This window comes from Macrobrachium rosenbergii, chromosome 26 (assembly GCF_040412425.1).
Source record: "Macrobrachium rosenbergii isolate ZJJX-2024 chromosome 26, ASM4041242v1, whole genome shotgun sequence".
Taxonomy (NCBI): domain Eukaryota; kingdom Metazoa; phylum Arthropoda; class Malacostraca; order Decapoda; family Palaemonidae; genus Macrobrachium; species Macrobrachium rosenbergii.
Window position 1 is genome coordinate 8,738,479 of NC_089766.1, and position 22,595 is coordinate 8,761,073.

Here is a 22,595-nt window from a genome sequence, read left to right on the forward strand (position 1 = left end):
GTCTTGGTGACGATACAAAAACAGTACAGTAGCACCCCATAGAACTTTTCTGTTTCTTCCAATTCAAAATCATTATAATTTCTGTGGAAGGATACTCTGTCACTGAAAGTCTGGGTAAAAAGGATATAAGGTTTTTTGCATGAACCTCCTCTTAATTAAGAAGCAGTATATCATCTCTTTAGGGAATATTCCATTAATAGAGCTTTTCTTAACTCAGATACTTAATCATGAAAACTTGAAACTACCTACAACCTGTCTAACCAAAAGAAATGTTCCTGTAAACATGTTGGGATTAAATAATAGCAACATAATATAATACAAAATATATTAAGTTTTCAGCATAAACAAAAAAGTGTCACATACATTGTTCAGTATCATCTTTCTGATACAACACATTTCACAGTAAGCCACACACAAAATATCACAACCTTCAATATACAGTTTAAGCCATTTAAACTCCATAAAATACTAAACAAGATTAGGCTAATGGTCCTACTAGTGGCCACTTTTTGAAAGCTAAATTACCCCTTAGAAAGTGTCTACTTAAACATTAAATTAAGACTATTCATTCCATGTTTCGTTTTTGAGCAATTGAGTATTAAATGGAAAGATTCTTACCAGATAAATCTGGTTATTAAAAAGGGAAATTATTCTCAAAAGCTGTACTAATCTTTTGTAATTTAAAACCTCTCCAGAGGAATAAGTTACTCCAAGCAAACTAAAGCATTGGGTATTAAAAATGTATAATCTTAGAAGTTCTACTGAGATTTTGAACTTTTAAATCTCTTTAAAAGGATAATGATTTTTCCACCTAAACTTGGACACTACCACTCTAACACAGTAACTATACATATACACTAGAGATATTAAAAGTCAAGATTCATTTTGTTTAGTCCAGTTAAACAATGGGTTAAATACACATACAAGATTCTTACACATGGCACAGGATTTTTTTCCCCTTTATAATTTTGGTAGCATGGTTTGCGAATAATGTTCTACAGAACTACTTTTTAATATATTTGCTATAAAACGTAACTGCTGAATGACATTTACGCTGGAGATCAGACAACATAATTCCAAATAAAATTTTCATAATTATGAAAAACAGACTAAATTGTGCTACTGTTTTCCAGCTTTCCTACTTCAATATTATTATTAAATAGTGAGTAAATTTATCAATATTATTATTAAATAGTGAGTAAATTTATCAGTATTATTATTAAATAGTGAGTAAATTTATTTTAGTCATTGGTGTTACTCCTGTGCTGACTTGTATAACATGCTATTCATATATTTTCTAAAAAATTACATAAAAGTTGTTCATTGTAGCTGCTCCCTTATGAACACCATATTTACAGCTCATATTTTATTATTTTATTACCAGGGTCCACATATGAGAACTTGACTTAATCAACAAACAATTGTTTTGTGTGACTAGCGTACACATTGTCTGTATATTACACATGCTCAATATCATTTGCAAACTATTCACTTTCCACTTACAATGAAAATTCTGAATCTCAAAATAAATTGCATTATGACAAGTGACCTATCATGGATATTTTTGCAATTGACAGTTAAAAATCACCTCTTTTTACTTAAAACATAATCTTGACATCCTCAACAGTACTGAATATTCACAGGCTAAACTTCAACAAGGCTTAACAGCAAAATTATCAATGAAATGAACTAGCAAGAGTACAAAAATCAACAGCAAACCTTAAACAATATAAAAACGTGAACTCCCGTAAAAATATACTACACACGAACATCCCATTTAAGCTAGTGTTATTGGTTTGGCTTTCCGTTTACCATTTGCTCGGGACTGTCAGGCAGGTGGTGGTCTACTAACGCGATTAGCTGATCCACTTGCTCCTCTGTCAGACGCTCCTCACTGTCTTCAATGATCTGGAATTATGGATTGAATACAGAATTTAGGCCAAAGGCCAAGCACTGGGATCTATGAGGTCATTTAGCACTAAAATGGAAATTGACAGTAAAAGGTTTGAAAGGTGTAACAGGAGGAAAACCTCGCAGTTGCACTATGAATCAATTGTTAGGAGAGGATGGAAAGTAAGATGGAAGACAGAGAATACGAAAGGAGGTACAGCAAAAGGAGCGAAAGGTGTTGCAGCTAGGGGCTGAAGGCACACTGCAAAGAACCTTAAGTAATGCCTACAGTGCACTGACAGCAGTACCCCCTGTGGAGTATTATGGATTAATCTAAGATTTGCTGACAATAATGACAACAAAATCAAAATACTGCTTAATAGAAACCTTTAGGACCACTTTTCTACACGACTTCCATGCAACCATAGAAAGTAATCCACCTCACGTGGAACACAAAATTTGACAATTCAGTACGCCAGAAGAAACTGTTTCTCTGTCAATTGATACTTGAGTTTAAATGCTGCAAAATGAAGTTGTCCCTTTCTTATGGGTTCGACATTTGAATGAATTTTGCCCAGTTTTCAGCCAAAAGATCTAAACTAAACTTTCTGGACATCTACAAATCTTGACTGAATGACATTTTTGTTTTTATCTTTACAGGTATAGAGGATATTGAAATATAAATATTAATATGAAGGGCATGAAATCACCTGACAGGCTAATAAGGTTGCCAATCAAACCACCAGCCATTCAGAATTAAAACTCATGGACTTGTAAAATTCAGATTGATAAACAAGGCTTGCGAGGGAAAATTGTTTAATTACAAAAGCATAAGAAACAAGATTTCCTACTATTAAATATGGCCTTGTTATGCAGCCTCTAAACACATTGCATTATGTAACCAAGGTTAGCTGATACAATGTTACAATGTGCTTAGAGGCTGCATAACAAGACATTGTATCATGTAACCAAGGTTAGCTAGCACGCTGTTGGCCCAGCGTTTGACTCTCCGAGTGGCCAATGAAGAATTAGAGGAATTTATTTCTGGTGATAGAATTCATTTCTCATCATAATGTGGTTCGAATTCCACAATAAGCTGTAGGTCCCATTGCTAGGTAACCAGTTGGTTCTTAGCCACGTAAAATAAATCTAATCCTTTGGGCCAGCCCTAGGAGAGCTGTTAACCAGCTCAGTGGTCTGGTTAAACTAAGATATACTTAACTTTAACTTAACCAAGGTTAGCATATTAGCCTGCAACTGCAAAATCAACCACTCAAAATATACAAAGAGCCAACAGCTTTCAAACAATATTTTTCAAATGGACCAAAATATAGAGATTTTAATTATTCTGAAAATGTTAAAGAAAGGGGGGGAAAACCTGTTTATTGAACTTCCAAAAGATAAGGGCTTTATATTCATTGTCCATGTTGGTGGGTTAAATCTATATAGAGCAGTACCAAGGTCTTTTGGTGGAACATGGCCAATCAACAAAATTCAACGCCATCCGATGAACTGTTATCAATATTAAAAAGTTCAATCAGACCAGTGAGTTACACTTCATAAAGGAATGGGTAAAAATCTTTGGTAAAAATAGTACTGAAAGCTTAAAAAAACTGGAGCTTGCATATAAACAAAAAATAATCCAAACCACTGATACAGAACAAAGTCTTACCAGTTGCATTTCAACAGGAGTTGTTGGTCGTAAGTTTATCAGCTGGAGTTTTTCAGCTTTGGTCAATTTGAAATCCTTAATAGACTCGAGGAAGCTGTGAATTACCTCTGGACTTTGGGTGCGACAAGGCGTTTTCTCAAGGTACTTCAAAGTCTGAAAATGACGGAATACACAAAAGAAAGTTAAAATTCTTCCCAAAATTAGTTCTTAATAGTACATACAACACTTCGTGTGTAAAAGAAGTGCAATATTGAAAACAGTATTAATTTTAAATGGACTGATAGCTTCAAAACTAGCAATCATTTTTACATCATATAAATGTGGCAACTGGTGCAACAATTCATCAAATTAGTTTCAACTGATTCTAAAAGCTTTAGAAACAGAATGAGGGCAATTAAAAGTCACCAGTTGACTACCTGAATGCTTTTCCTTTTTTAACACAGGAATAAGTCTTCCCAATTATTCACTACCTATCATTTCAATGTTCAAAATCTAGACCCCTCCCCATTTTTGCAATTACAGTATGTACTACATAAATATTACATACCTCAAACACATATTATAACTGTTTCCTTTGCAGCTAATTCATTTAAGCAAAATTTTTCTTGCAAACATAAAATATTTGCACCACACAAACCTTGAAAAAAAGACGTGACAAAAGGGGCTGGAACACAAAAGTTTCAGAAAACGTAAAGACTGTGTCATGGATCAGGTTGACAAATACACTAACACTAAGTTGGCATTATACAGATTTACTCATCCAACTTTGGCCAGTCTGAAGATGACTAAGCTCATGTACATCAGGTTTGTATTTGCATGGGAAAGCAAAGATACGACATGAAATTTGCTGCCAAAATTCATTTCCAAACAAAAGTGGCATACTCCAACAAAGCACTCCTGACAACCCCAAAGCCTACTAAGAAGAGCTCAAGCTGCGAACAACACAGCTAAGCTGCATATTCTTTATCAATTTCTGAGCCTTTTCAAGCAAAGGTTACCATAAATCTTTGCTTATTAGCATAAAGAGAAACAAGCAACTACCATTATTACTAACATCAAAAGCTATTTTGGCGAAATGCGTCTGCGTCTTGGCCAAGCTTCGCCTTCCTTTTCCATCCTGAGAGCACAGATCCTGGAGCAGAGCATAAACTTCCCAGTTACTCAGAATAGGCCCTTTGCTGTTTACACTGAAAAAGAACAAAATCAATATTACCATTAATTAACAATAATAATTCCAAATCATGCAAGTGTAAATGTGATTATATCTACGAGTAGCACAGTAATTTTATTAAAAAAATATATATAAGAATTCCCTTCATATACAAATGAAAAAACTGAAGTTGCCACTCTTTTGTGCTGCTAATTTATGCTTAAAGATTTTATGCCAACCCATAAGTAACAACAATCATTCTTTACTGTAAGAACACGTTTTTCTTTTTGAAATTTAAGGCTCCACTTCCCAATATCATTCAAATGGATATCTAAATATTTTCTCACAGTATTTCTTCAGTTAAATTTTTTTTTTAGTAATGAATAAAAGCTTTTATTAATGGTAGCCTACCAGAATTACATACAGTAGTAAGGTCATGCACATAACACATCAATCCCAACTTTGAAAAAACAGATATGTGAAAAAAGGGTGTTTAATCATTATTAAAAGATATTCTATATACAGTATGACACATCATTTAGCGGGAACCAATTACAGTATGCCGTACATGGTACTTAAAAGTTACCTAGCTGTCCACCCTCTTAAACTTGATCTTACTACAATTACCAGTTCTCATTTGCAAACACATCCTTCAGGTGAGTCCTGAATCCCAAAATGTAACTCAATGGTGCTGTGTAGTAAAAATATTTCAGAAAAAAAAAAAAAAATATGACATATGGTGCCTTAGGCTATCATAAAGAAGGAAAAAATGGGATGTTTATCTATTTTATAAAAATAAACATTTGCTTGAGACAAGCTTCCAAGGGTAGCAAAGACCACCAGCTAAGTAAAATTTGGTAGCCTGGGTTAGGCTAGGACATAGGCTTGTGAGTTTTGAATGAATTTTTTTATGCTAAGTTTGTACTTGACATTCAGAATTTATAAGAACCGAGTTCACTCCAGTTCTTATGAACTACTTACTTCTAATAATTTAACATAAAATTAATTCCAAGCACACGAAAATACATCAGGAATTCCATAATTCATCAGTTACCCATCATGATGCAATAGTAGACAACTATTGGCAAGTTAACCTCGCTAGCCTTACCTGACAATGCAAAAATTAACATTACGATCAAGCTAAATTATGTGAAATGTGGAAATATCTAAAAATGGTATCCATATGCCCAACACAGATGAATGTAACATATAACTATACAGACTACCATTGAGGTACGGATGGGTACGCAACTAGCCGGGGAAGAAACGTGGGCACTTTCATTTTTCACAGAATTAATCAAACTCCTAAGGCTAAGAATACCACTGGGGTTGTAAAATACTCACATTTCCATTATTTTCCCGAAGAAATGGTCCTAAATTACCCGAGAAATGTCACAATCTGTCGTCAGCAGACTGGGTCCTTCAGTGATGGCGTCTTCTGTCAACGACAATTCGGGTTGTTTATAATCTGCTGGTAATTTATGAAGACGATTAATCTCTGTATGTTTTCATAAAAACTCCTTCCACTACCCTTAAAGAACCGCTTGGAAATTGACACAGCCTCGTGGCTACCTTGGTGGACGAGAGTGAAATTGCTTTACGCTACTCTCGTTCAATGGCCAAGTGTTATTTCATGGGGAAACATGTTGCCGTTGACCATCCCTATTATTGCTTCAATTTCTTGCCGATTCATTCTAAAACTTAAATAAATGTATCTTTTATTCTTATATAAAGATATATTTGTTAATTTACAGCAAATAATATGTGAATTGCGATTAAATTAGAAGATCGATACCGGCTACTTACATTATGAAGGGAAATCGTTGACTGCTGTCTACTTCTGAACGAACCTTTGCTAGAGTAACCACAACAAAACTATGGAAGAAAAGTTATTGTACGCAAATTAACCCACAGCAAGACCATTTTTTCTTTTATTTTCCCAAGGAAGTTTTGGTGTATATTTAATGGGCAATTACGTTATAAATTATGATCTACAATATGATTACGCACTGAACACTAGAAGATAACTCATGCCGACATCTTAATCATACGTTTGGCAGGGGTGATTATAAACTCTAGAGCGCATAGTACTTTACAAATTGTAGCAAACTTGTAGAGGTTCAATACCTCTATTAAAGCCTCACATACTTATTTGGATATAAATAATCGAAATTTTTCCTTAATATATTTATCTTAAATAAGTTATAAAAGTAATCAAACGATCAGAGGCCAAAAAATTATAAATTAAACTGACCAGCAGGATAAAAAAATTGTTGTTTACAATCTATACATTATTTGAGATCTTTTCCTATGACAGGTGGAAACCACAACAACAAATGGGGCGTTCGGTTCTATAAGAGCTTTTGTTTCCTACGGTGAATTTGTCGATGGTGTCACCCTGTTTTTAGCGATAGGACTTAATAATGCATCAATAGGATCTTGCATTGCTGTATCTGACTTCCGTTTTCTTCTGTCTGCGAAACTGCAGGTTTGTTAACCATTTTAACTCCTTCCTTCCCTCGTTGAAACTACACTTTGTAAGCCCTTAAGTTAGATTTATCCTGCCGTAGACCAGCCATCTAAGTTATAGAATAATATGTTAATTAGGCCATTCACTTATACAGAGTATGGCAGGCTGATGTGTTGCCACAGTAGCATGCCGATATTATGATGCTCCCCTTCGTATTCTCTGTATCACAATCAAACCTAACTTAACCTGACCTAGCCTCAAGAGTAATCTTGAACTCCAACTCCTCTTCCATTTCAGATTTAAATTTTGGGACTATTTTGGGGGTCTTTTCAAAGGTCTCAGTTGGTATGATCAACACAAAACAGTATCATAATCCAAAGGTCTCAGTTGGCGTGATCAACACAGTGTTATAAATCATGTGCCTTCCTTCCATCCCCGCTGCTGGGCCATGACTGGTTTATCAAATATTCTATTGCTTGGTTCCAGTGAGCCATTATAAGTAAATGTTGGCTAGTTGTCATTAGTAACATAATTGTATATATCATAGTGAACAAGAAATGTAAAAAAAAAAAATTAGTTCTTTTATTGTCATCTTGTGTAGATCATAAAATTTTATAGAGTACTGTGTAGTATTTTGTGCAAGAATATAAGATTTTGTATTTTCTAGAATATTTTTATTTTGTCTCTTCACAGGTACTGTTAGTTATTTCAGGAACCCAAGAAAAATGTACCCTAGTTGCCCAAGACTTGGGAAAGCTCACCTTGGGGCATCCACATTCTTTGCATCAGCCCATCCAAGTGAATCATGTGGAAGTAATGGTTTACCTTTAACCCCAAATTCGATCAGAATATATGGACGAGCAAGGTCTCTGCATCTCATCAATCATCCTCATTTGTGTACATATGTTGACATCTACCGTGGCAAGCATGGTATGCTCTTTATAGATTCACATTTGGTAAAGGTTCAACCCCTTTGGGACTGGATGTAGGTTAGTCCTTTTGATGCCATATCCCATATAGGCAATGTGAAGACTCTTCCTAAGGCTACATTTTATCATAAGAATTGAATTTCTTTATTACGTAAAATAAATCTAATCCTTCAGGCCAGCCCTAGGAGAGCTGTTAAGCAGCTCAGTGGTCTGGTTAAACTAAGGTATACTTAACTTTAACTACTGTATATGGTTTGTAAATATTATTGCATAATAATGAAAATAATGTTACTGTAGTAAATGGTAAGAATGATAAAGGAGCAACAAAAGCTATTTTATGCCATGATCTTGAAAAAAAGAGTTTTGCTTAAGGCAGGGTTCAGCCTTGAAAAGTCATTGTTAAAACAAGGCCTAAGGTTAAGCCTTTAGTCTTGGGAACAGTCATGCCCCGTTGCCCAACCCCTCTCTGTCTCTCTGCATTCGATTTCTTGATCTTTAATCTTGCTAAATTCACTGTCAGGTAATACTTCACTCTCCTAATAATTTTTACTTGGCAATGTTCATCACGTGAATGTTTACTATACTCATTGTGCACACTGTATGAAAAGCACACACATGCAAAATTACGGAAAGAGCAAAAGAAATTTAGGCTAAAATGTTCATTCTATAAGTTATGAGGGAAAAATTATTTTAAGGCAATAAATTACTCAAGTCATACTTCAAAAAGGCTTGTGGTATGCTGCAGCCTTCTCCTCTGAAGTTATTGATTGGCTGGGCATTGGGTGTGAGGGGAGCCAAATATGAGTGAGTGAAGTATTCCGGGTGTCCCAACAATCTCTTTGAGCATAATCTGGACTTCATCCAGCTCCAAGAGTTATAAAGATGCTGTAATTTTTGTGAGTCGTCACTAGTTAGCTTACTGATGTTTCAAAAATGTCACAGTCCCGAAGGGGTTAAGGTGTTTATGTAGTGTTTTGAAAAATGAAGACATTTATATTTGTTACTTTTGTTCATATTGTATATAATCATTTTAAAAATGAATTCCCCCCATGTTCTATGCAGAGAGAATGATGGTTGTTCAAGAATATTATTTGCTTAATTTGAGGAATGCTGTCCAGAAGTATGAGAAGTTGAGGAGCCAGAGTGGCTTAGCACAAGTGGCACATCAGGTAACCAGCATTTTGTTACTCAATGTTTTAATACATAAAAAAATGTGCAGTATGCTATCTCAGATAATAGCATATAAGTACTGTTAAGTAGAAAACTTGATGATTTTTCTTATCTATTTAGTGTTTTAAATCCACCTGTATATGTACACAGGTACTTCAAGGACTTGTGTACCTCAATAACTTTGGGACAGTCAGCTGTAATCTCAGTCCTGAAAACATCCTGATTGATCCATGGGGTCAGGCCAAATTATATAATTATGGCCTTTATTTCATGACAGAAGCTGGATCAGCAGTTTCTTTTCCTTTAGGGTGAGTGGATGTATAATTTTTATTGATATATTTCATACAATCACTTGGAAGGAATAGAATTACCCATTATCTATGCATTAGTTTTCTGAGTCTCAGTTGTTTTATTAGTATTAGTGCAGTTTATTGCTATAGTTATTTGTGGATGGTTTGACAAACAGTTGGATACCATGAGCATTTCACAAGAACTGATAAGGTGAACTTTGTCAGGAGTGTTTGTTATACTGCTCCTGAGATCTTGGCGCAAGGTGCTCTGCAGGAAGGGAATCCGAGTGGGACAACTGTCTCGGGGAATCCAGCTTGGGATGTGTGGTCTGTTGGGATGATTCTAGCTGAAATGTTAATGGGTTGCAACTTATTTAGTAGGTAAGTCACTTGTAATGACATACAATACAGAATTTTATTTAAGAAAAGAAGTTTAATCTTGTGGTTCGTTCTGATAATTTAGCACTAACAGGTACCTTCCTTGAGGAAAAGGGGAGTTTATTCTAAATTTTGTACATATAGATGATTACTTTTGTGATTAGTACTTAGAGCTGTAAGGGTCCAGCAAAATTGAGACAGCCATGGCTGTTAGTGTTCTTATATTGATACATTTGACTGTATCAATATTATCATTATTTGGAAAAAGGCCTTCTCTTATCTTGTTTCATAAAATAATGTTGCAGCTTGTCATGCATTCATTTTATTTTTCTGTTCATACTAATTGTTTCTCCTTCTCTCAAAGTGTATATAATAAATTTCCAAATAATGGTATGAGTGGTACATTATATACAAAGACACATTCTTTAAAATTAAATGATGGAAAGTTGTTTGAGTGTTGCAGAATGAGGCTAATTCACTGCCTGTTTAACCATTATCATTATTAGGTAGCCACTTTCCATATCACCTCCTATATAAAGTACTGTTTATATTTGTTTGATGATGTAATTTATAGTTTGATCCAGTTAGGTTCAACAAATGTAGAAGTAATAATAACTACATTTCATGTGTTCTGAATTGTATTGGTTTAAATTCCAGAACCAGACTGTAACTATTATTTTTTTTTTATTTGTAAATTTGAGTTGCAGTTGTGATATTAAGAGGCAGTTATGATATTAAGAGGTGGTGTTGCATTTGTAGAACAGTATTTTGTTCTTATTCACTCTCTCCTTAATGCAGATTGAAGTGGCTGCTAAGCTTTATAAGGTATTATGGCTGACACCTCATTCATGAACATGGTCCTTCTTAACCCTGACCACACACATTTCTGATTTGAAAAGCACACCATGTGCTTCATTTGAACATACCATTAGCACAACCAAGAGCCTTCAAAATATTGCCTTGTCTTCCTCACATGCAGTTTATCCTGTGTGATCCTTGCAGTTGGTCCTTTTCATTTAAATTTGTACATTTAGTGCATGTTCAGAGAGTTTATCAGTGATATGTTATTTTTACAGCAGAGAGAGTATAGAGGACCAAGTAGCTGCAGTGCTTGAGTTGAGCTTGACAGATAATCCACTTTTAAAGTTAGCAGAAGATCATGATGCAGTGGACAAGATCAAAGTAAGTAAGAGTCAGGAGAACTTTTCTGTAAAATATCTTTCTTTGTGTAAAAATTTCCATATAGTCTTGCTCATTATATTAAAGTCATAAGTATAGTGTCAGTGAGTTTGTATTGATATGAATGAAAAACTGAAAAGGACTGTGAATATTATTCATTTTATATTAGAATTTCCTTAAAAATATACATCATTGAAAGATACAAGGCCTCTGCTTTCAGTTTTATGATTTATATACATTGCAGATTTAAGTCATTAGAACTGATTTTTCCAACTAATCTTTTTCTGGATTTTTGCAGTCCCTCAGTGAGGACATGAAAGACTTTTTGCAGAAGTGCCTGACTGTGGATCCTGAAGAGCGTCCACTACCTCGCAGTCTCCTCTCTCATCACCTCTTCCACCCATTCATCATCTCAGCTTCACTTGTTCCAATTCCTCCCCACTTTCCTGTGATAGATCCATCCCTCTGTTTAGTAGACTTCACTCAATATAAGGTTGGTGATATGTATCATATTTGCTTTTTAAAAAAATACTTTTCAGAGTGTAAGGACATATCATCATTACAGTTGCTATTTACAAAACCAATCATCTGTGTTCTTTGAAGAACTTGGGGAAATTTTATCAGCTAATGTGTACTGTTCCACTGCAATAGGGTCTAGAGTGTTGCAGAAATGTTGCATATAGTATTTATTGTTGCAAAAGTATTGCATTTAGTGTTTTATGTTTCTTTTGCAGGCAAAGCTTGGTTTACCTCCAGGGAACGGTAAAGATATGCTTCCAGATTACCCTCTGATGCCAACTGATCAAGATTCCTCTCCTGTTTCAGAGGAGACCAAGCCCAGAAAAAGGTTAGAAGTGTTTGTTCTTTCTGGTTTGGGAAATGTATAATTTATTTGGTTTAAATTTCAATAAAAACTAAAATTTTTAGAGGTACCAGACTATATTTGAGTCCATATTTCATATGATTTAGTCCAATCAAATCCAGGGAAGGTTTTATTGCATTGCTCCACTTATAGGTCCTCGCTTATGTTATGCGAAGTGTTCTCTGTTTTTATTCTGTAATCATCACTTACTGGTGCTTCCCTAATGTAATGACCCTCAAAAATTGTTCTAAACATTATTGTCACTTCATTACCTTTTACTGTCTACAAGTAACCTGTCATGAAGATCCTACAAATTCTATGGGCTGTCATTCCTATATTGCTGCTACAAATTTAATTGCATTTCTGGTTCATTGTTTGATTTTAATTTTTTTTAGCTACAGAACCTTTTGGTATTTTTTGTTTGAGCCATTTAAAGCCAAACAATCGAGATTTGATTATTGTGTCATGGTACAATAGATCTAAAAAAACAAGAAGACAGGGTAGTCAGCTTGGCACTCCAGTCTTGTAATTTCCAGATGCACCCTGCGAATGCTGTTATGTTCACTGCTGAGCCACTCATCATAAAATTTCATTACTTTTAAGTTTAGAGGTCTGGCTTCTGTTGCAGATCACTTTGTTGTCTATTAATGTGTTATCATTATTGTTGTTTTTAGTAGAAGAAAAAGACTCAGATGATATTTTTCCCCTTTTATCAACTGGAACACAATTGTTCATAAATTTATCATTATTATTATTATTATTATTATTAACTAATTAATTAATTAGCTTATTGAGACCACTAAATCATTTCCAGACCTCTTAAGGGGGAGGGCGGGTTTCCATCAGTAAACTTGCTAGTGTTTTCTGTTTGCAAATTTTAAGTCCTCGATCTCTTGTGTAATTGTGGAATATTTTTATTATTTTTCCAGATTAGGTGGCAGAGAGCAGTTGTGTGAAAGAAGCATGAGAGAGATTTACCATTTGTGGCAACTAGCAGGTGGTAATGTGGAACAGGAACTAAAGAAACAAAAACTTATTCGTACCAAGCCTGCTATCCTGTCCTTACCAAGGTAAAAGAATTGTTTACACGTACAGTATAAAGGTTTTACTAAAATAGGCAAGTAAAATGTGCCGAAGTTTCTTCGGCGCAATTGAGTTTTCTGTACAGCATATAATGCTGCATGAGCCATGGCCCGTGAAACTTTCAGCCACGGCCCTGTGGCAGCCTGTCCTATAGAGTTGCCTGACACACGATCATGGCTAACATTAACTTCAAATAAAATAATAAAAACTACTGAGCCTAGAGGGCTACAATATGGAATGTTTGGTGATTGGAGGGTGGATGATCAACATACCAATTTGCAGCCCTCTAGCCTCGGTAGTTTTTAAGATATGAGGGCATACCAATTTGCAGCCCTCTAGCCTTGGTAGTTTTTAAGATATGAGGGCAGACAGAAAAAGTGCGGACAGATAAACAAAGCCGGCAGAATAGTTTTCTTTTACAGAAAACTAAAAGTTGTTGGTCAGTTTCTTTTTTACAATGTGTTATTGTACTTACTTTTATGTATCTAGTTTCATGTTTTTAGCAAAACAAGATTCTCCTGTATTTAGGCAGTTAGTTTTGTCGTTCATTGTGTAAGATTTTTATTTGTTTGAAGGTATATAGATACAGTTGCAAAGGCACATTAGTTTCTGTAGAGTATAGAAAAAATGTATTCAGTGTTCAGTTGTACACATTGGCCTAATGGGCAGATTTCTTTGTTTTAATTTATAGTTTATACTGGTGTTCATGCTTGATTATCACTGTTACTCCACATCATCTTGAAATGACCAGTAGTCGTAACAGAAATGATAACATCATTATAGAAACTAACACATCATTATAGCCACTAACACTGGGAAGTTGGGATATGTGGAAATTTATTATGTGAGAGAACCTGCTTTCACTTGTAAGGTACAGGGTAATTTTTTTTTTATTTGTCAATTCTAGACAAAATTAGTCTATTTGAAGTCTTCGGTGCAAAACTGTTTAATACATTTGTAATTGGGAATTTCAGTGTGATGGTAATGGAAGGGGAGGTGTTTGGCAGTGGTATAAACCGGCACCGTTTGTTAGAAGCAACAACCATCATTTTACCGCTTGGTACTTTACTCAATAGACTGTCGCATATTCCGCCGGAAAAGTACTATCCTCTCATAACCCAAGGGTAAGTGATTAATGTTTGTTGAATATTAAATGATATTTAATATGGTTTTCTATCTTCTCTTCCATTTATATTGTCAGATATATGTTGTTGGAATTTTATTTAAACTTTGTTAAAAGAATGGAGTTAAGCAGATCTAATCAGGTCTAACTTATTTAAGAAAAGAATTACGGTAGTAGTTTTTGTCTTTAATAAATTAGAAATTAGATAGTTTAGATTTCGTAGTGTAAAACACTGACCATTAAGAGACAGTTTTTCCTTTATTACTACCTCTGAAATTTTATTGTAGGGAATCAGGTACAGATGATATGGAGATGAGTCAGCTTCCGTTGGTAATTAGAGAACGTGACGTAGAGTACCAATTTCATCGTCTCCTCATCTTTGAAAGGCTTCTGCAAGTAAGTATGGCTATGGCAGATTGTCTTTTAAGGCTAAGTTACATGTAGTATAAATGTGATTTTTATTTGAGGTAAAGTCTGAGTGTCTTATTTACTCACTTGAGGCAAATAGAACATTGTTGAATGTGAGTTATTCAGGCTTTTGCTGGTAGTTTTACCTCCATATTTCCGTTACAGTCACTGCTAAGCTCTCTGATGCAAATCTTGAATTGCTCTGTCTCTATATCTTAACACTGATCTTGTGAACTAACATAATTGGGCTTCTGTAATGCAGTTTTTACTTCCTTTTCTGTCACTGCTACCATCTAATGTTTTGATAATTTTTTGATGAAAAAGTGATTGAACATACCACATTCATCAATTCTTATAGGTGTTCAGATTACAGTATGTCAGACTTATTGTGGTGAGATTGTATAGGTGAGGTGTTCTGAGAAATTATTTGTATTGTTTAGAGTTTAGATGTTGCTATTTCTTTTTTTTACATCCCAGGTATTAAAGCTTATTGCTGGTCTTATATATCCTGCTTTGTGTGTTACTCTTATGCCTGATGTACATATACAGTTCATGTACTTATTCATTTGAGCTTCTTGATAGGACTGAATCTATTGTGGATTACTTGATCAGGGGTTATAACCTCACATCTCTCAGTTCTCTCTCTCTTTGCCTCAAGGTTGTTCCTCATGTCTCTCTGCCATAGGCACTACTTCAGTCATTGTTTCAACGAGGTTGAAAGAGAGATCTTTCTCCTATTAGATGACCTCAGAACACCTCTCGGTACCTTTCCTTAAATTTACTTTGCAGAGTTCAGTTATCCTTGAATTACTAAGTTCTGTGACTTTTTGTCCCTGTACTGCCAAGCTTCTTGTTCCTATTTTATCAACTAAAAAATGTTTCCTAGAAGCATACCTTTTTTTCATGAGGTTGATCCCCATCTTTTTCATTCCCTGAATGCAGAAAATAAATTGTGTTATAAAATGAAGTTGGAAATCTGTTAATTATATTTTGTCATTAACTTACTCTCATAATGACAGAGTGATTAGGTATCTTGAGAATGGAGATTAAATATGAGGGTTTTTAATTTCTTCAACTTTGAAATTTGATAACTTTTGCCAGTGCAATTATCAGTGATAAAAATTCCATAGAAATGATTTTGTTAAGTTTTTAGGGTGGTAGGAGGAAAATTTAGTGACAGGGTTGATAAGAAAAATTAAGTAATGGGGTAAAATGATTAAATAATTTATTAATAATATCATAGTTGTCTCAAGAGATCATCAAATGAATGGTCATGTCAATGAAATGTGCATTTTATTTCCAGGCTTATCCCTTTAAAGCTGAGAGCGTCCTGAGAGAAGCTCGTAAAGATACCCCACCGTATTATCGAGCTCTGGTGTGGGCAGCACTGTTGCATGTTGATGGTGCAGTAGCAGAGGCATATCAGCAAATAGATAAAGAAACTCCTACTACCACAGACAGACAAGTAAGTAAACGATCTACATTGTGCATATATATAGAGCATTCATATCTGGTATTAGGTAGTGCCAGCTAATCTGAAACCGTTGCAGAAGGATGTCAGGTTCTGAATTGAAGAGGAATGCATAGTGGTTTTTCTTTTTATAGGTTATCTCTTTATATTTACAATTTCAGATAGAAGTGGACATCCCTCGATGCCACCAGTACGATGAGCTGTTGTCTTCGCCGCAGGGTCATGAAAAATTTACCAGAGTTTTAAAAGCCTGGGTTGTATCCCATTCTCATTTGGTATATTGGCAAGGCCTTGATTCCCTGTGTGCTCCATTTTTGTATCTTAACTTTAACAATGAAGGTTAGTATTATGTATTATTTTATGATAAGGATTATACTGATGCAGGTAAGAATAAAGATGTACAGTACTTATTTTACAAGAATAACTCTGGGTTTATTATTATGAGATAGCTTAAAGTATGACTTTCTTTACTGTATATATGTGTATGTATAATGTATACTAATTGTCAGTGGGAATATATGAAAAAAAGAATGCTACACATTTACCTTTTTTCTACTTGGAAAAAATAATTCGATTTTTTACACGATCTGCAGCTTTAGCATTTGCTTGTCTGTCAAGATTCATTGACAAGTATTTACACAAGTTCTTCCTGCGAGATAACAGTGCAGTCATTCAAGAGTACCTTGCCAAATTTTCACATATGATTGCATTCCACGATCCACAGCTTTTCAACCATCTGGATGAAATTTGTTTTATTCCAGAATTGTATGCCATTCCTTGGTTTTTGACCATGTACACACGTAAGTAGAACTGTGGTAAATTATTAGGTATTTTTATAAATGCAATTTTTAATTATTCCTTTACATATATGTTGCATAGTTTTGATTTGTGTAAATGGTACTCTAATTTCATCTTTTTTTTTTTAATGAATATTGAGCTGATACTTATTTTTTCTTTTGTATTTGAAACAGATGTATTTCCACTTCACAAAATATTTCTCTTGTGGGATACCCTTCTGCTAGGTGAAGCTTCCCTACCACTGTGCATAGGAGTTGCTATTTTAAGGCAGTTAAAAGACAGGTTGCTGAAATTTGGCTTCAATGAGTGTATTTTGTTATTCTCAGATATGCCAGGTAACTACTCTACTTTTTATTGTGCTATCTGCAGTTTCTGACTGAAGTATTTTTAGGAAGCTGTTATTATACTATTCTCTTGATTACCATATTATATTGTTGTTGATGGTACTATATATGTTTTGGTAAAAGACCTCTTGAGTAGTACTGAAGTGAGGAAATGAGAGAGAGAGAGAGAGAGAGAGAGAGAGAGAGAGAGAGAGAGAGAGAGAGAGAGAGAGAGAGAGAGAGAGAGAGAGCATAATACTTCATGAATTGGAACATAACAATGATTTTCTTAAACTCATATTTAAATTTTGCCAAATAAATGAATGCCAGTTGAATATAGAAATGCAAAAAAAAAAGAGATAAAGCTAGTTTAGGTGTGAGAAAAATCAAAGATTAATTACATCTTGAGCTGTAAACACCCTAAACTTTCATGCTTAATGGAAAACTGCATCAACAGACAATGACAGCCATGCCTTCAAGATCTGAGCCACATGCACCCACCTATCTTAAGAAAGTATACTGCGCTGACACCGAAAGTCCTGTCCCATTACAAAATGGCGCATGTAACAAGCTACAAAAAGAAAATTACTTGAAAGTGTAAACACATGCATACATACAAGTTACTATAAATACTGTAGCTAACAGTTCTAACAGACTTTAATTCTTTCCATGTACTGTATTCAGATGGAATGAATACCTTACAGTAAAAAAAAAATCACAAATCAAATACTTGTATATGCTTGGCTTGCTGTAGATAATATTTTATGCTCTAAAAATTATTTGAAATTGATGTCTAATAATATCCTCAAAATTACTTTCCATTATAGACATAGACATGGAGCGTGTGGTGAAGGAATCTGTGCAGGTCTTTTGCTCAACTCCGCAGTCAGTCACATATCGCCAGCATGAACGTCCTCCTCCTGATCCAACAAAGCAGTTGTCACCGTCACCACACACAACACAGGCTAGTCAAGATCTGGTAAGTTTTTATATTGTCTTTTTGAAAAAGTCGACTTGGAATCATGTCACTCTTTTTTAGTATTTTTCAGCAGTGACCTCACTACTTGCATTGGTGTATCATAGTCTGTTTGTGGCATGCAAGTATCCACTGCGTTTGCTTACTTTGTGGAAATATATACTGTATTCTCTCTGTAACATAAGATTTGCGTAAAATGTATTTGCACTATTGTAATTGATATTTATTTACAAATTAGTTGTTTCCCCTAGTCTTGTATTTTCTTTTAAATATTGCTTTTGGTATATCACACCATTATTTACTATACTTATTTTGCTTGTGATGGATGAAAAAGCAATGAACTATGTTTTCATACATTTGCCTAGCATTTTCAGGAAATTGATATTGCATAGGGAAAAAAAATTTTGTATTATAAGTACATAGATATTTCATTATAAATAAAAGCCTTTAGGATTGCCTTGTTTGTTCATTTTGTAAACGTCTTTTTATACAAAGCAGTTTTTCAAAAACTGGAAGAGTGACATAAAATATTCTGCCCTTATCTTGTATTAACTTTTGTTAACATTTTAACTTGTTCTTCCTTTTATTTTAATTAGCTTATGGAACCTGTAAACCTCAATGATCTGAAGAAAGAGAGATGCCCTCGTATTTGTGGTGCTGATGTGTTAGAGCTTCTGGCCTAGAAATAAGTGCCAAAGTTTTAATGGACGTTCTGCCGAGGAGTATCCTTTGACATGCATTACCCGGAACAATAATCATTTCGTTCATACAGGGATTGTAAATATGAAAATTTGCAAGTTAGAGCAATTGTCTGAAAGATGTCGTGTCACTAGCTAGGCAGCATTTATTATATTTGGTTATAATTTTACAGGTATAAAACAGTCAGGTGTTAGACTGACACCCTCATCAGTTGATACCGAGATACTGCTTGATAATTGGGCTTGGTAACTGTAGAGACGTACAAAGATGGATATAACAGCTTCCTTCTTGTGACTGTAAAGTTTATTATGACTTAAAACATTTGTTAGTAGTTTTTGTTCCGACTTTTTAACGACAGGTTGTTTTATAGGGGTTTTTAAAGGATATTGTGTGGAACTTTGGGGAAAAAATTTTTGTTCAGTGACCTGCATTTTCGGCCAAAATGGCCATTTTCAAAATGCATCTCCTCCTTTGCTTTTTGGTTTTAAGGGATGAGATTTGAACCACGTATAAAACACATATGGACCTTGATACAAAGCCGGAGATTTTGATTTTTCAATTATTTTTCGAGATATGAATTTTTTTTTTTTTAATGAAATTTTCCCGGAAAAATTACAGAAAAAATATTGCCAAAAATCAGAAACTCAAAATATTAAAAATCCCTTGCTTTGTTTTAATCTACCATGTTTCCCCATTTTATATTTAAAATTTCATTTAGATTGGTCCAATACTAAGGAGAAGATGCATTTTAAAGGCGAAAAACTTATGTTTTGAGAAACGAGCCTTCAAAGTTTTAGTTACATAAAAAAAGTAAAAGGGACTTCAAAGACTGTGTTACAATTAATTCTATGGTTTTAATTTTTATTTTTGGGTATTAATTAATGCAAAATGATTATAAATAAGAATATTAATTGATTATTTATGCTAAGACACATTCTTATAAATTTTAGGTTCCTGGTCCCCCTGTCTGATCTTGCTGCAAGGTATTACTCTAGGGTATCATAGTTGCCTACACTTTTTTTATTAGTGTCTCGAATCCATCCCTTGCCAAATGGATCCTGGGAATTACTTTACATTCACAATTAGGGATTCGTGATTCAAGTAATTCATCAAGTCTTGCTTCACTTATTATGATCATTTTATTTTCAGGATCGTCTATAATATCAGCCTCCGAGCCATTGCTTTCTTCTTCTAAAATATCTTTGCCCTTTAGTAGTGTGAACGAATAAAGAGGCTTTTTAGGTAGATGTGGTTGGTCTCTGGTCAGCAGTGATCGCTGCCTGCGCTGTTTGCTGGGCGACAGCTCTCTCTCTCTCTGTCACTCCATTCCACTGGCACTAATTTCTTGAATTCTTTCTTCTACTTCTCGCCTGGACTTTTCCACTTGGCTTTTCGGCATTCTAGAAGCATGAAGTAACTCTTGGACCTTTCAGGCAGGTGAAAAAACAAAACACCCAGAAAATACAGAGTTCAGTCAAGGCTAAGCGGCGTGAAAAACGTGTCCTTCTCTTGGAAGTTTATAGGCAACTCGGTTACAGTACGTCATGGTATGACGTGTGCGTTGTCATGGCTAGGAATAACTAAAAAGGTGCCAAGTAGGATATTATTGACATTATATATTTCATTTCAAAGGAAGTTTTCATAACAAGATGGATATAAAAACTATACCAGACTAAATCATTTGAGCTACTGGTGTTTTATGGGTATATAGTTATTGTTACATTTGAGGCCATAACTAGAGAAATAAGGCAAATTTTAGCATAATATTTCGTGGACACATTCTTGAACGCTATACGAAGCCATAGAATTTTTTTCAGCAAATCGAATTTTTTAAAAATTTTTTGGGCTTTTTAGGCGGCCAATCCCCTTAATATAAATACAGTACCTTTCAAAATTTTAAATAGTTTACACATTTGCAGGTGGTTTAAATAGACTGTTATTTTATTGAAATATTCGTAATTTAGGCCTATGGATAGAAGTAGGAGTGTAATAGGTATTATAGCAAAGATTGATGTTAAATCAGTATGCTAACAGTACATGAACATTTACAGACTGTGCTACAAGACGTACAGATAATATTGTTTATTTTATTTCTAAGTTGTATCATAGGATAAATTTGGAGTCAGTCTTTAGTATCATTGCATGTTTATCATTACTGTATAAACCAAAATCCTTAACTTACGGCATAGATATTATCGTGGCACGTTGGCCGACGCAATAAACCTACCAGCAGATACATCCATAACTCCAGAAGGATTGTTGGTTCCTGGGCCAATGACCGATGAATTGAAGTCGTATCGTGGGAAAATCATCACGGTGATGGGATCACGTAATAATTGGGGTCAGGTTGTCAAGGTCAGTGATATGAGATTTTACAATCTTTAGAGGCCATTGTTTTATGCAGTACTGTACAGTATACCTTTTCATGTAAAGAATCCTCTATTACTCAGGAGAATGTTTAAAAGTCACTTAGAATTTCAGGGAATACAGTTAAAGTCAGTTATTGAGGAATTATGTGAAATAATGGTTTTTACCATGAATGTCAGTCTTGTTTTGGATATACAGTTTCTACATTTAGACTAGTATTGTACAATTTTATCCTCAAAACTATATTTTACTTTATTTGTTAGTAGAATTGAGTGTGTAATTTAGTGGAATTGAGTGCCAGCTGAAGACTAGAAGAAGGTCTGGAAATTTTCTCTTATTTTTTGTCAGTGAACACACCAAACCTCCAGTTTTGTTTATGCTGTATATACATTATAATCATGATGTGATTTATAGCACATGCAGATTTTATCAGCTATATGAAGATGCATTGTTCTTGGATTTTTCATGTATCTAAAATACATTCTTGATCACCTTATAGAATTATTTTTGACACAACTGAATTCTTCATCTTCTCATCTGACTACCCTTTATTTCCAAATTATTATTTAGTTGAAAAAATTAACAGTCTTTTATCAGTACATACTCATAAAAGCATTCTTGGGCAAAGTACCTTTATTCTGTGTTGATCATTAGAGGATTTTTTCCGACCTCATTTAAATTTGTAATGTCTCTTATGCAGTTTGCTGAATTTCTTCTGAGTCAAGAGTTTCCACGCGTGTGTACGCTTCACAAAGGCGTGGAAGTGTTTCGTGCATCAGGAGCATTGGTTGTGCCATCTTGATTGCAAGATCCACCTCATCGTAATCTGAGATGCCTTCATCAGCAAGAAAGCTTTGAGTGGTAAATATAGAGTTGTGATGAATTCAGAATCTGCATTGACTGCAGTTCTTTATTATTACTTGAAGGTTGTTATGCATCAGTTAAATTTACTTGCAACTACCTTGTTTTGCAGAGCAAAACTGGAGCATACGTCTTGATGATGTAATGAATCATAATTGCCCATACTGTTTGTAATGGTCATAATGGTATAGAAATACTGAAGACTGTCTTTTTATTTAAATAATTTTATATGTTTATCTTGTCAAAGCAATGTAGATACAGTAAATAATTTAGTTAATGGCAAGTGTAGAATTTTTTTTTGGCCCAGAGAAAGATGTAATAGACCCTGTCAGGTTAGGTTTCAGTAATTAACTAATTCTTTCCTATTGAATGTGGCTGATTTACTCATTAATTTGGTATTTTGATGTTACATTTTTATTGTCTTTTCTGTGTTGGTAATGGTCTCCCTCATATTCAGTTTTTTGCAAAATTAAGTTTTTTCACAGAAAAGAAGAAA

General features: G+C 34.4%; 2 protein-coding genes across 3 annotated transcripts; one reads left to right on the plus strand and one right to left on the minus strand.

The window, feature by feature from the left end:
* Window positions 1-310: 310 nt before the first annotated feature.
* Window positions 311-6,782, minus strand: LOC136853009 (DNA-directed RNA polymerase III subunit RPC9-like). 2 transcript variants are annotated; one of them, XM_067128144.1, is made up of 5 exons: window positions 6,519-6,782; window positions 6,057-6,150; window positions 4,617-4,749; window positions 3,563-3,715; window positions 311-1,908 (listed from the first exon to the last, which is right to left on the minus strand). In XM_067128144.1, the coding sequence occupies exons 2-5, from the start codon at window positions 6,062-6,064 to the stop codon at window positions 1,789-1,791; spliced, it is 414 nt and encodes a 137-aa protein (XP_066984245.1). In that variant the 5' UTR covers window positions 6,065-6,150; window positions 6,519-6,782; the 3' UTR covers window positions 311-1,788. The 2 variants fall into 2 exon arrangements, with proteins under 2 accessions (XP_066984245.1, XP_066984244.1); XM_067128143.1 differs by lacking the exon at window positions 6,519-6,782 and having other exon boundaries at window positions 6,057-6,366.
* A 218-nt stretch (window positions 6,783-7,000) lies between these two features.
* On the plus strand, window positions 7,001-22,595 carry LOC136852691 (TBC domain-containing protein kinase-like protein). The gene is made up of 19 exons (XM_067127603.1): window positions 7,001-7,200; window positions 7,876-8,112; window positions 9,174-9,280; window positions 9,432-9,589; window positions 9,797-9,952; window positions 11,026-11,131; window positions 11,427-11,621; window positions 11,863-11,975; window positions 12,920-13,060; window positions 14,048-14,197; window positions 14,484-14,592; window positions 15,908-16,069; window positions 16,237-16,414; window positions 16,669-16,875; window positions 17,047-17,208; window positions 18,024-18,175; window positions 18,769-18,849; window positions 21,035-21,226; window positions 21,939-22,595. The coding sequence occupies exons 2-19, from the start codon at window positions 7,908-7,910 to the stop codon at window positions 22,038-22,040; spliced, it is 2,676 nt and encodes an 891-aa protein (XP_066983704.1). The 5' UTR covers window positions 7,001-7,200; window positions 7,876-7,907; the 3' UTR covers window positions 22,041-22,595.

What these genes read in the sequence shown, in the direction of transcription:
- LOC136853009 (XM_067128144.1), bottom strand. An exon ending in TCGCCAAAATAGCTTTTGAT is followed by an intron (nt 3,716 to 4,616) that starts GTTAGTAATAAT and finishes CGTCATTTTCAG; the next exon opens with ACTTTGAAGTACCTTGAGAA. An exon ending in CTCCTGTTGAAATGCAACTG is followed by an intron (nt 1,909 to 3,562) that starts GTAAGACTTTGT and finishes CCATAATTCCAG; the next exon opens with ATCATTGAAGACAGTGAGGA.
- LOC136852691 (XM_067127603.1), top strand. Translation starts at nt 7,908, where the DNA reads ATGTACCCTAGTTGCCCAAGACTTGGGAAAGCTCACCTTGGGGCATCC. An exon ending in CACAGGCTAGTCAAGATCTG is followed by an intron (nt 18,176 to 18,768) that starts GTAAGTTTTTAT and finishes TATTTTAATTAG; the next exon opens with CTTATGGAACCTGTAAACCT. An exon ending in ATTGGGGTCAGGTTGTCAAG is followed by an intron (nt 21,227 to 21,938) that starts GTCAGTGATATG and finishes TCTCTTATGCAG; the next exon opens with TTTGCTGAATTTCTTCTGAG.